The 13,351-nt window shown below is 41.3% G+C and overlaps 1 protein-coding gene across 1 annotated transcript in view; it reads left to right on the top strand.

Moving 5' to 3' along the window:
* Positions 1–13,351, top strand: part of lrp1bb (low density lipoprotein receptor-related protein 1Bb) — a gene marked incomplete at its 5' end in the record, with an annotated part of 216,928 nt that overhangs the window by 142,666 nt on the left and 60,911 nt on the right. The window contains 9 exons of the mRNA XM_079277460.1: positions 3,280–3,420; positions 3,543–3,668; positions 3,872–4,003; positions 6,004–6,138; positions 10,135–10,264; positions 10,518–10,644; positions 10,808–10,959; positions 11,644–11,768; positions 11,984–12,355. Coding sequence (XP_079133586.1) covers positions 3,280–3,420; positions 3,543–3,668; positions 3,872–4,003; positions 6,004–6,138; positions 10,135–10,264; positions 10,518–10,644; positions 10,808–10,959; positions 11,644–11,768; positions 11,984–12,355 — 1,440 coding nt within the window. The remainder of the gene's footprint in view (positions 1–3,279; positions 3,421–3,542; positions 3,669–3,871; positions 4,004–6,003; positions 6,139–10,134; positions 10,265–10,517; positions 10,645–10,807; positions 10,960–11,643; positions 11,769–11,983; positions 12,356–13,351) is intronic.

Raw genomic sequence — 13,351 nt, 5'->3', positions numbered from 1 at the left:
TTTGGATTCATGTGAGCATGAAAAGTATATTTTATACTCATAAGACCACCGTAAATGAGATATGACATCCTTTTTTATAATCTAGGCATGAGGTGATTGGCTTTACCCACTGTTAAGTGTAGCTATTAATATTACATTTGTAACGTTAAGTTTCGTGTTTAATAATGCATGAAGCAAATTATATCTTCTTTTTCAACCTTTACCAGATTATACGTCAGCAATGATAGAACCATTTTCCTAAAGTATGTTGCAGAGATACCTCATTCAGTGTTGAAACAACACAGCTCACGATGTCTCTACATGCATTTCAAACCCATTTAAAACTACGACTTTAATGTTGACTGTAAATACTGCACATTTAATAGTTATCTTAGCCTGTGATTAGTATTTTGCATCTGGTGTAATGTTCACACACTGTTTGTTGTCAGTGAGACATTCAGCTTCTCATACTGAACCAAGATGCTTTCCTCCTTTTCCGTAGAAGTTGAGCTGCTTGTGAAATGTGTAGGGTCAGCTGAAAATGAGGCTCGGGGTTGACAGCAGGGCAGCAGACCGACATGTCATTTTCCAGTCCTGAGCCTCTTTTGTTGACAAGGGAATAGTCTGTTGGCGATACCCATTACAGAGAAATGTCCCTTCTGCAGATGTTGTTGTTTTGTCTCCATGGTGAAAGATGCAATTAAGTGAAGTTGCTGACCAGCCACTCGGTTTATACCCCAATGTTTTCTTTATCTCCTCTTTCTTTCTTCTTTGTCTTACTAGCTCAGCAAACTGATTGGATTCCTAATGGAACAGACCAAAGTATTAGAATTACAATATTGACATACAGATAACATGTACAGCCCTTGCTAGGGAAATAACATGTTAGATATTGACAAGTAATTATGGGTAATTAAAGTTTCTTGTGCTGATTGATCAACGGACGTCAATTAACACCAATCTAGCGATCGTTTCGACTCTCTCTTCTGGTCTGTGATAGCTTGATCGATCAGTTGGTTGTGTTTAAAGTGGTTGAGGTTACTCAACAACGTCACGTGTGACTGAGGAAAGCTTGAGTTCTATCAGGATCTGTATCTCCCTCATACATCCACACGTGACCGGCTAAATTAAAACCCTAACCTGCAAAATAACTACAATTGATCAAACTGACGATCCACTCAGCAGTGTGTTGAAACAAACGCACTGTGGTGCTCATGTTTCCTTTTGACTTTTACATTTTGCACACATGTCTTAGTGCTTGTTCAGGGCTGGTTGTGAAAAGATGTAATGAAGGCACTGTTAGTGACACAAGGTCGATCCACTCAGATCTCGGGGCTCTGTAATAATTGGATTGGCTTGAGGAAAAGGTGAGGGCTTCTATTTAGAAGATGTAGGTGATCCATCAGCCTTGACTTGCCTGCAATCAAACTAGCGGTTGAGGTGGAAATTGAATATGAATGTGCCACGAGCGAGCAATCGCAGCTAGCCAGCGGTCCCCACGGCATGAAATTAACACCGAGTGCAAAGCTAATCTGGGCTAGCGTGCCCTGCAGGGTCAGATGTTTTGTAAACTGCATGTAGACTGTCATTCTCACTCGTGGGAATTTGTGTGATTTGTGAAAGCGAGTTTTGCGTTCCCTTCAGGGATGACATTGAGCCCGAAGCTATGAATGCAAGTGGGAATTGTTTCAGTGTGTTTGTGTTTTTATTCTAAATAAATCAAAAAGGGTGAGATAACACAACTGAATCTAGGCTTCATGTGATATTTGTAGATTGAAACCCAAAGGGCAACATTTTTGGTTGTTTGGTTGTTTTGTAAATACAAATATGTCACTAAATCGTCTGATATCGTGTATTGACTGCAAGGTAGTGCTTTTTTCATCGACATACATTTTCTATATAGTGTAGTTGTACAGTAATATACTGGAGCCGAAGAGAGTAATAAACTGCAGCACTTTGTTTGCACCAGCAAAGTAGCTCAGACGGGTTTATTTACCTGTAAGTCATTTCATTTGTGGTGGCTGCTGCTGCTGAGCAGAGTCATTCCTTGGTGTGGAGTGTTGCTATGTTTCTAAAACATTTGTTTAATGTTTTAATCTTTGAGAAAGATGATCCTTTTCAATAAACAATTTTTATGTTGATAAATAGCAATTTTCCTGTCCATAATGCTGCCTATTTTAAAGCCCGCCTCCTCCGTGTAATGGTTCATTTTTGCAATTGTGGCCCTTTCAAAGTCCATCTCCACTCCATATACAGTGTCTATTTTGAAGCGAGAGGAGCCCACCTGACTCTTCTCCACTTTGCACTTCAGTGGGATTTCAAAAATTGAGAGTTCCTGTCACGTCTGTAGAGTCTGTGCCAAAGTGCCTGAGCTGTGCATCGCTGATTTCTGCTGAGGACAGAATTGGGTGGTTGGAGGATAGTGTGTCGGTGGCTGGATGTGCCAGGAGCCTATTGTGCATGTGCCTCTTTACAAAGACACACTCATCACTGATGCTCACAGAGGCAGCATTACCGATGCCTGGAGGTTCGCTGTCACACAGAACCGGACAGACCAGCCGGTCCGTCAGGGAGTAGACAGTGAAATGTAATGACACATAACAACTACAGTACATGTTGTCATTTCCCTTGGTCCCAGACCCAGCACTTTGCTTTTAAACTCAAACATTGGCGCATGAGAGAGAATTTTCTCTCATGAAATATGATCTTATGAAAGAAGAAAAATGAGGTCTAATCTTTTTTTCATGTTCTGTGACCAAAGTTACCAAATTAGATTGATAAGTATCACTGCGGTTCATGCATGAGGAGTGGGAATCTGCTGAATAGCAATTATTGAGAAATTTGATGTGCATCTCATGGTCATCAAATATAAAGTATGTGTAAATCCTCCCCGATTGAAAATTACAATTGTGCTATAATGGTCAGGCAGCCAAATTGATGAAGCGCATGGATGTGTCTTTGTTGGTCTGAAACCTTTCGGGTTACATGGATCATCATCAGCAAGTGGACAGAGCGCGGAACAGGGTATTCCAGTCGTTGATCTCAAATCAGATCAGAGAACGCCTCAATTAATAAATAGGCTTTCTGGCATAAGAGCAACATGGAATTGGTATTTGTTTGTGCTGTGGTGTTTTTGAATGTTTGTTAGAATTGAACGTAATGTGCATACAGTAAAGACGACATACAGTAATGATGAGGTACTACCTGAAGCAAAATGTACACTTTTCCCTTGCATTGCAGTCTGTGGCCAAATATATATATTTTTACATCAATATCTCCAAATGACATTGATTGTTTCAGGCGGGAAGCTCTGGTGGGCGGATGACGAATCGGCACAGATGGGAACGGTTACCAAGAGAGACGGACGGAACCCTGTGATCCTGAGAAACAAGACGAGCGGCGTGGTTCATATGAAAGTGTACGACAGGGATGGTCAGAAAGGTAAGCATGCTCACGTTACCAACACACTGATAAAGACACAGAAACACACACACACACTACCCTCAAGCACCTATTTATGGTGCCTGATATCTTGCCTGTTGCTGGTTGTGCTTAACATTCAGGAAGAAACCAGTGCCAGATCAACAACGGAGGATGCTCACAGCTCTGCTTCCCCACTTCCGAGAACGGCCGTAGCTGTTCCTGCACTGTTGGCTACAACTTGCGTAGCGACCGCATGTCTTGCGAGGGTACGTTCCCCAAACGATGTGCTGAAGAGTTGCCTGTATTAGCATTTTATCGACATACATCTTTGAAATCTACTGCATTGATGACTCTAAATGAGAATGATGAGTGCATGTGATTGATCTATACATAAAGCATAGTGCATTCATTGTTCACAATGCTTTAACACCATTGTTTCGGGAATAATAGCTCAATTGTCATTCTTTAGGTGTTGACTCATTTCTGATGTATTCCATCCATGAGGGAATCCGGGGAATCGCGCTTGACCCAAATGACAACAGTGAAGCTCTTATGCCCATTACAGGAACACTGTTTGCTGTGGGAGTTGACTTTCACGCAGGTATGGTATCATGCAACACACAAGGGGAATTTTGATATTGCATATAAGTCAGCAGATATATCTGAGATATATTTTCCCAACTGACTGACTGTGGCCGAGTGTGTATATATATATATATATATATATATATATATATATATATATATATATATATATATATATATATATATATATATATATATTTATATACATATATATATATATATATATATATATATTTATATATATATATATATATATATATACGTAGCAATACTTAAGTAACTAGTTAAATGTAACTGAAGTTACTAAATTACATTATATTACACAACATGCCGCTCTTTCCCTCCTTAATATCCTACAGTCCAAATCGTTCCTTCTCAATCTTAAAACAAGGCGGAGGGAAAGGATTTTGTTATAATAGGCTCAAACCTTATGAATAATGGTCTATGGGCTCGTGAAAGTGCAGCGTAGATGAAAGAGTAAAAAAATCACATTACCGGTACATAGAAACCTCAGTATGTATTACTGTTCACTCACAATCCTAATACAAAGCAATTCCCAAGATATTGTATCAAATGAAGGTTCCGTAAACCAGGGCATTGCAAAACATGAACAGAGTAGCTCGTGATGTCATTTGTTACATCCCTGCTTCCTTTCACATGATATACATATGATAGAAATGATAGATGTATTACTCCAGCAAATGCTATGAATATACTATAGGCCGGTAGCGTTCCATATGTATAATTGGTTGCCACTGAAGCATGATAACAAAAGCTATGTAGGAAACAAACAAACTGCACACGCACACACACACACACACACACACAAGGTTTCATATACCAAGGATGTGTAACAATTATTTTTAGAAAATAGGCACCAGATAAAAAATGCACGCTTGGGTGATTCCACATGTTTTCAATTAATTTCCCGTGTAGGTTTGCAAAAAATGAGAGGAGAAAATTTGAATGTAGCTGTAGGTCGAGGAAATATAATATCTTCGCAACTGACTGACTGTGGCAGAGTCAGAGTCCAACATGCCTACGCTGTCACTACTATACAATGAATAATTTACTACAGACTACTATCTAATAAAGGGACAGTACCAGAAACAGTACCAGAACATTGAGGTACTGGGACATTGTTTTTTGTTTTTTTTCAATGCAATCCACAAAAATTAAAAATCCATTAACAGAAGTTTATTCAGTGGTAGGTATTGATGATCTCAACCGCAAGGAACATAAATAATGAACGATAGTTGATGACAGAAATGTATGGTAGTCTCTATAAAACAATTTCAAGGTGTGTACAAGCCCACTGTAATTATATAAACATGTATAAGTACTGGACTTTACTCGACTGAGACTTTCTATGTCGACCTTTTTCTCTGCCATGGATTACTAAGCCCATCCAAGAGCAGTAGCTGATAGCTCACGTACATCATTGACTCGTCATTACAGAAGCCGGGCTGCCAGAGCAGAACAGATGAAAGCCCCGCAGCTCTATTCTGTCGTATCTGTGCTTTGTGTTAAGAGCGTGGGAAGGCACCAGCAACAAGAAAGTGCAAATAAACATGTTAAACCACCTAACCTCCTAACAACCTGTACAGAGCCAAACTGACAGGCATGCATGGAGATGCACTTGAAGACTGCATCATAAATACATGACATGCTATTGTATGTGCCTTTGCAATGAGGCTGTAGAATCAGAAAGGGTCGATAACAGTTTTACCAACACCATGTTTTGCATGAAGCTATAAACTGCCCTGTAAAAATGTAGCCGACAATTGCCTTTGCTGTTCAGCCACTGTATGTCAACAAAGAGCTGTGGATGAACTACGTGGGTATTTTTGCCATCATACTTTATAGTCCCACACAACATTTGGTGAAATGGACCGTGCGGCAATAAAATGCAGTTTCATGAGCTGCTTTGTTTGAGGGCATAAATACTTTTCTTGTGGCAACCGCATTCATTCATCCCATTTTCTCTTGTAATTAACTCTATTGTATGTTTTGCAGGAAATGACACGGTGTACTGGACTGACATGGGTCTGAACAGAATATCCCGGGCCAAACGTGATCAGACCTGGAGGGAAGACATCATTACTACCGGCATCAGCCGGGTGGAAGGCATCGCTGTTGACTGGATCGCTGGTTAGTGTCATTACTCCCCGGGCACTGGGAGTTTATTACTGTAGGCTGTCAAGTTGGTATCGATTGGTGAAGATTCTCACTTTATTCAATTCAATTCAATTCAATTTATTTTTGTACAGCCCAAAATCACAAATTACAAATTAGCCTCAGAGGGCTTTACAATATGTACACATTTGACATCCTCTTGTCCCGGAACCCTCACATCAGAACAGGAAAAACTCCCCAAAAAAACCCTTTAACGGGGAGGAAAGAGGAAGAAACCTGTGGGAGAGCAATAGAGGAGGGATCCCTCTCCCCGGATGGACAGAAGTGCAATGATGTCATGTGTAGAACAGGACAGTGAATTACAACACATTCAATGTAATTACAGCACATTCAATGTATGACACAACCACGACAGGAGGCAACACCTGGTCCAGGTAAACCCGGATACACAGGAACCTGTGAGGCGAGAAAGCACAGAGACTCTGGTGAAGAAGCAGGTCAATAATGTGCATTATTCGGTAATATGAAATAGTAATGTGAGTAATAATAAAAGTGATATTAGCAGTTGGAGTCAGCAGGGCCATGGTAGGAGGAAGGACCAGGGTCCAGATGAAACCATGCTCCATGGAAACCTGTGAGGAGAGGAAGCACAAGGACTCCGGGGAAGAGACAAAATCAGTACTGTGCATTAATGGTATCGGTAATAGGATTAATAATGTTAACAATGAAGATCGTAGTAGGTGTCAGCAGGGCCATGGCTGGTTGAAGAACCAGTGTCCAGATAAAACTGCGGTCATCCTGTGAGGCGAGAAAGCACAAATACTCCGGGGAAGAAGTAAAGTTAGTAATGAGCATTAATGGGACATCAATGCATACAGACGGAGGTGAAGAAGAGGAGGAGAGAGGTGCTCAGTGTAGGAAGTCCCCCTGTAGTTTTTGCCTCTACCAGTTTGTCCATGGGCCGGTCCAAGGCAAGCCAGAGCCAGCCCTAACTATAAGCACTATCAAAGAGGAAAGTCTTAAGCCTACTCTTAAATGTGGTGAGTGTGTCTGCCCCCCGGACTGAAACGGGAAGCTGGTTCCACAGAAGAGGAGCTTGATAACTGAAGGCTCTGGCTCCCATCCTACTTTTTAAGACTCTAGGAACCACAAGTAACCCTGAATCACTGGATCGCAGCTCTCTAGTAGGGCAGTATGGTACTATAAGCTCTTTAAGATATGATGGAGCCTGACCAATTCGGGCTTTGTAGGTGAGTAAAAGGATTTTAAATTATGTTCTAGATTTTACAGGGAGCCAGTGCAGAGAAGCTAATACAGGAGTAATATGATCTCTCCTCTTAGTTCTTGTTAGTACACGAGCTTCAGCATTCTGGATCAGCTGGAGAGATTTAAGAGACTTATTAGAGCAGCCTGAAAATAAGGAATTGCAATAATCTAGTCTAGAGGTAACAAATGCATGAACTCATTTCTCTGCATCGCTTTGAGATAGGATGTGCCTGATTTTTGAAATATTACGTGGGTGAAAAAAGGCAGTCCTAGAAATAAGTTTTATCTGAGAGTTGAAAGACAAATCCTGATCAAAGGTAACTCCAAGATTCTTGACGGTGCTGCTGGATGCCAGCGCAATGCCATCTAGAGAAACTATATCAATAGAGAACTGATTTCGGAGGTGTTCTGGGCCTAGTAGAATAACTTCAGTTTTGTCTGAGTTTAACATCAGGAAGTTGCAGGTCATCCAGGTTTTTATGTCCTTAAGACACGCTTGCAGTTTAGCAAGCTGGTTGGTTTCGTCTGGTTTGATCGATATATATAATTGAGTATCATCTGCATAACAATGAAAGGTTATAGAGTGTTTTCTGATAATATTGCCTAAAGGAAGCATATATAAGGTGAACAAGAATGGTCCAAGCACAGAACCTTGTGGAACTCCATAACTGATGTTGGTCTTCATCGAGGCTTCATCATTTACATAAACAAACTGAGATTGATCCGATAGATAGGATGTAGTGGTCTATAGTGTCGAACGCAGCACTAAGGTCTAACAGGACAAGAACAGAGACGAGTCCTTTGTCTGATGCGATTAGAAGGTCATTAGTTATGTTTACCAGAGCTGTCTCTGTGCTATGATGCTTTCTAAATCCTGACTGAAAATCCTCAAATAAACTATTGTTACACAGAAAGTCACACAACTGATTTGCAACTGCTTTCTCAAGGATCTTAGAGAGGAAGGGAAGGTTCGAGATCGGTCTATAGTTGGCCAACACCTCTGGATCCAGAGTGGGCTTCTTAAGAAGAGGTTTAATCACAGCTACTTTAAAGGACTGTGGTACATGACCTGTTACTAAAGACAGGTTGATGATATCTAATAAAGTTGTGCTAATTAATGGTAGCACTTCTTTAAGCAGCCTAGTCGGTATAGGGTCTAAGAGACAGGTGGAAGGTTTAGATGTAAAAATTGTTGAAGTCAGTTTGTCAAGGTCAATGGGAGTAAAGCCATCTAAACATATATCAGGGTTTACAGCTGTTTCTAAGGTTACTCTATTTGTGGAAAGATCGGTCGAGGGCAGGAGATTATTAATGTTCTCTCTAATAATTATAATTTTATCATTGAAGAAGTTCATGAAGTCATTGCTACTGAGGTCTATAGGGATACTCGGCACAACAGAGCTGTGACTCTCTGTCAGCCTGGCTACAGTGCTGAAGAGGAACCTGGGGTTGTTCTTATTTTTCTCTATTAACGATGAGTAATAAGCTGCTCTGGCATTACGGAGGGCCTTCTTATATGTCTTAAGACTGTCTCGCCAGAGTAACCGAGATTCTTCCAAGTTAGTGGAACGCCATGTTCTTTCAAGTTTTCGCGATGTTTGCTTTAATTTGTGGGTTTCAGGGTTATACCATGGAGCGAACCTCCTTTGTTTTACCAACTTCTTTTTTAAAGGAGCAATAGAGTCTAGTGTCCTTCTCAGTGAGCTTGTAGCACTGTCGACAAGATGATCAATCTGGGTCGGACTAAAGTTAGCACAGGAGTCCTCTGTCACATCGAAGCATGGTATCGAGTTAAATACAGACGGAATCACTTCTTTAAATTGAGCTACGGCACCATCAGATAGACATCTAGTGTAGTAACTCTTGCTTAACGGTGTACACTCCGTTAGTAAGAATTAGTTGTTAGATAATGGTCCGATAGAAGAGGGTTCTGTGGATAGACAATTACATCTTCCATGTTAATGCCATAAGTCAGAACCAGGTCGAGAGTGTGGTTAAAACAGTGAGTGGGTTTCTGTACATTCTGACAGAAACCAATCGAATCTAATAATGAAATAAATGCAGTACTGAGGCTATTGTTCTCGACATCCACATGAATATTAAAGTCACCTACAATAATTACTTTATCTGTTTTAAGGACTAGACTTGATAAAAACTGAAAAAATTCCGAATACGGACCTGGGGCCCGGTACACTATAACAAATATAACTGGCTGTATTGTTTTCCAGGTTGGGTGTGAAAGACTAAGAACCAAGCTTTCAAATGAGTTATAGTCTAGTTCAGGTTTAGGGTTTAATAATAGGCTAGAGTCAAAGATGGCTGCTACTCCACCTCCTCGGCCGGCGCCTCGAGGAATGTGAGTATTGATATGACTTGGAGGAGTTGATTCATTTAGGCTGACATATTCCTCATTACTCAGCCAGGTTTCAGTAAGACAAAATAAATCAATATGATTATCTGATATTAGCTCATTTACTAGTAGAGCTTTAGATGACAAAGATCTGATATTTAAGAGTCCACATTTAATTATCCTATTTTGTTGTACTGTTGCGGTAGTTTTAACTTGGTACATTTGTTTTGAAATGCTAAAACACACCAAGCTTTAGTGACGGTGTTGGGTATAATTCACAGGGCAAATGCGTGTGCGGGATTAGTTATTCATAGTTTATGTGTAAGTTCACAAGGGGACCTTCTCATGTACCACTGCTGCATTTACACCAGGCTATTGCTTTTTTTTCTACACAGGAAACCTGTATTGGACGGACCATGGTTTCAATCTAATAGAAATCTCTCGCCTCAATGGTGCATACCGCTCAGTGGTCATATCTGAAGGCCTTGATCAACCTAGGGCCATCGCTGTACATCCACAGAAGGGGTAGGCCATGTCTTTGTGTTGTCATGTCTGTGTTTTACCTATTTGAGTGCATTATTTGCTGTAAAGTCCAACCGATATATTGGCAGACCGACACTGTTTACCGATCACATATATTGGTTTCAGTGTGTTGGCAGTCATGCAAATAGAGAGGCTCTTTGTTGTTCAATTTTAAATCATCTACCCCATTTGAAATGTTTGTCACACCGCTGAGCTAATCAATTTAAAGGAACATTGATACTACTCTGCTCGCCAGGTATCTCTTCTGGACTGAATGGGGCCAGAACCCCTGCATCGGCCGCTCCCGTCTGGACGGTTCGGACCAGGTTACCTTAGTCAACTCAGGCATCATGTGGCCCAATGGAATTTCCATAGACTACGAGGTACAGATGCACACAGATGCAAAAAACACAATCACCAAGCTTCTCCCCCCTCCATTGTGCTGCTACTGAATATTGTACCCCCTACCTCATCTCTTTTGTGGCTAAAATAGGACTTTGACTAAGAGGTTCGGTTTGTAATATGCAATTTAAAATTACCTTCCAGGAAAATACATTATACTGGTGCGACGCTCGCACGGATAAGATCGAGAGGATCAACCTTGAGACGGGGGAGAGCCGGGAGATTGTACTGTCAGTGGCCAACGTAGACCTGTTCTCAGTGGCCGTGTTTGGTTCTTACATCTACTGGTCTGACAGGTAATTTATTATTTTCATAAATGCGCACACATGCAGTGCCCTGCAAAACCCACAATACTAACCTGACAAAAACCCTTCCTTTCAAAGGTTTCGGAAGATATTAAGATCAGCAGTTCCTCACCGTGACGGTCACAGCCTAGTTTCTTAAATAAATACTCTCGGTAGAATTCACGGTCATCATCGAGGGAGAATCTTTCCTCGCCCTGTGTAAATTCAAACGCAAAGTTACATTTGATGAAGCCGCATTTTCTTTTTATGGAATTGGTCGCTTTATACATTTTCATACACCTTCAGTTATTTAGAGAACAGACTGAGACAGGTTTCAAACTATTGGTCAAACAAATGGTTTTTAAATAATTAATTGCGTGTCTCTTTTGTTTGTTTGTCTGTTTTGCATGTTTTTTAACCTCTCTTGCATGACTTGAAGATCAATTATCTCTTTCTCTCCCCATCCCCCCCCCCCTATCACAAGGCCCACAACGGAAAGAAGCTGTTAGCTTTATTGTGTTTTGATCATCAACAACTTGAATTGTATGTCAGGACTGGGGGACAGCAGTCTTTGATTGTGCTTTAACATTTTCAAATGAATGATCAGTCTTTGTATGTATCTGACTTCGTCATTAACTCGTACCTCGTGAAAAGTCAGAGTACAGTATGCGTGATTCATGTGTTGGTGTACTTCAGGGCTCACTCCAACGGTTCAATCCGACGTGCCTTCAAGACTGACACCAGTGAGGCTGTGACCGTGAGGAGTGGTCTGGGAGTCAATTTGAAGGATGTGACAGTCTTCAATAGAGGCAGAGAAAAAGGTAAAGGATTCAATTTACAAGTCTAGATTTACACGATGTCGCTTACTATTGCAGTCTTTCACTAGACCTAGTGTTTTAGGACTTTTAATGTGCGGCTGCTGCACCGCTACAATGGTTCTCATATGTGATGTACAGTCACATACAATTTAAAGATGCTTGCAAGGGGGCAGCAACTGAAACAAATCAATAATTGAGCAATTGTTTGTGTTTTGAAGGCACAAACCCATGTGCCAGGAGCAACGGAGGCTGCCAGCAGCTGTGCTTCCACCTGGGTAGCGGTCGCCGGACTTGCTCCTGCGCCCATGGTCGCTTGGCAGAGGACGGCTTTGCCTGTGAGCGCTATGAAGGTTATCTGCTCTTCTCTGAGAGGACCATACTGAAAAGCATCCACCTTTCTGATGAGAATGACCTCAACTCACCTGTCCAGCCTTTTGAAAATCCTGCTTTTTTCAAGAATGTCATCGCCCTGGCCTTTGACTACAGTCAGAAGACGGCTCGGACCAACCGCATCTTTTTCAGTGACGTCCATTTCGGAAACATCCAGATGATTAACGATGACTGGACGGGGAGATCTATCATTGCAGAAAGTAAGTATTCTCCAATCCCAAAGTGTTTTTGCATGTACAACATCCCCACCACTGATAATAACGTCTTATGCTACAGTGTTACCAGTGGCTTGGATGCAAGGTTGGACTGCACAAGTATATTACCAATTTTAATCAATATGGCCCTCTGAAGTTTTGAGTTGCGACGTAACATGTGCACTTTAAGCATGTAAATTGTACTCGAGGCTTACTGTATGTGTAACTACCTGGATTGTGTATTGGGCTGAGCTTGCTGCCAACATGCTTCTGCAGTGCACAGTGGCACTGTTGCCGAGCAGATCTAGTACAGACACTGCCATTTGACTGCAGCTGTTGCTATTGTGATGTGCTGCTCTCATTACATCAACGCTGTAGGTGGTGTCATATTGATTTATGTTACAATCATATGCGGCACATTATTCACATATTATTGATAGCATGTACGTAGGTAGCATAGCATTATCATCAATATCGTAGCATTTATGTTGACATACTCACTTCTCTGCTGCTCCTTTTTTGCCCCCAGCACAGAAAAGACCATTTAATACTCTATCAGTGGGGTATAATACCTATGTTTGAAAGGTTTCTGCTTACTGACTGTCACAGATTGAATGATGGAACCGATCCTTCTCTATTCTTTCACTAAATCCCAGTCAGTCCTGTCTTGATAAGCTTGACTGGAGTCAGATGAACAGCGAAACCCTCTGTTATGCTCGGCTAGCATCCTCTGTGAAGTTTCCACTTGGAGCAGAGCTAAGCACCGTCCCACCCACCCTTCACACTGGGAAACTGGCAGTTTTCCCACTCGCGCACCCTGCCGAGAGAGCTTTCTGCTTACTTATTTACCTTCCAGAAATGAACGAGCGTTAATAAGAACCCTCGGCGGGATCTGTGAGTGTCCTTCACACTCCCGCATTTGCGAGACGCTAAATCAAAGTGGTGCAAAGAATTCATTTGAGTACACTGTACAATTTAAAGGCTTGAATACATGTAAAAACA

The sequence above is a fragment of the Melanostigma gelatinosum genome (assembly GCF_949748355.1).
Source record: "Melanostigma gelatinosum genome assembly, chromosome: 10".
In the NCBI taxonomy this organism is placed as follows: domain Eukaryota; kingdom Metazoa; phylum Chordata; class Actinopteri; order Perciformes; family Zoarcidae; genus Melanostigma; species Melanostigma gelatinosum.
This window is presented reverse-complemented; position numbering and strand designations above follow the sequence as displayed.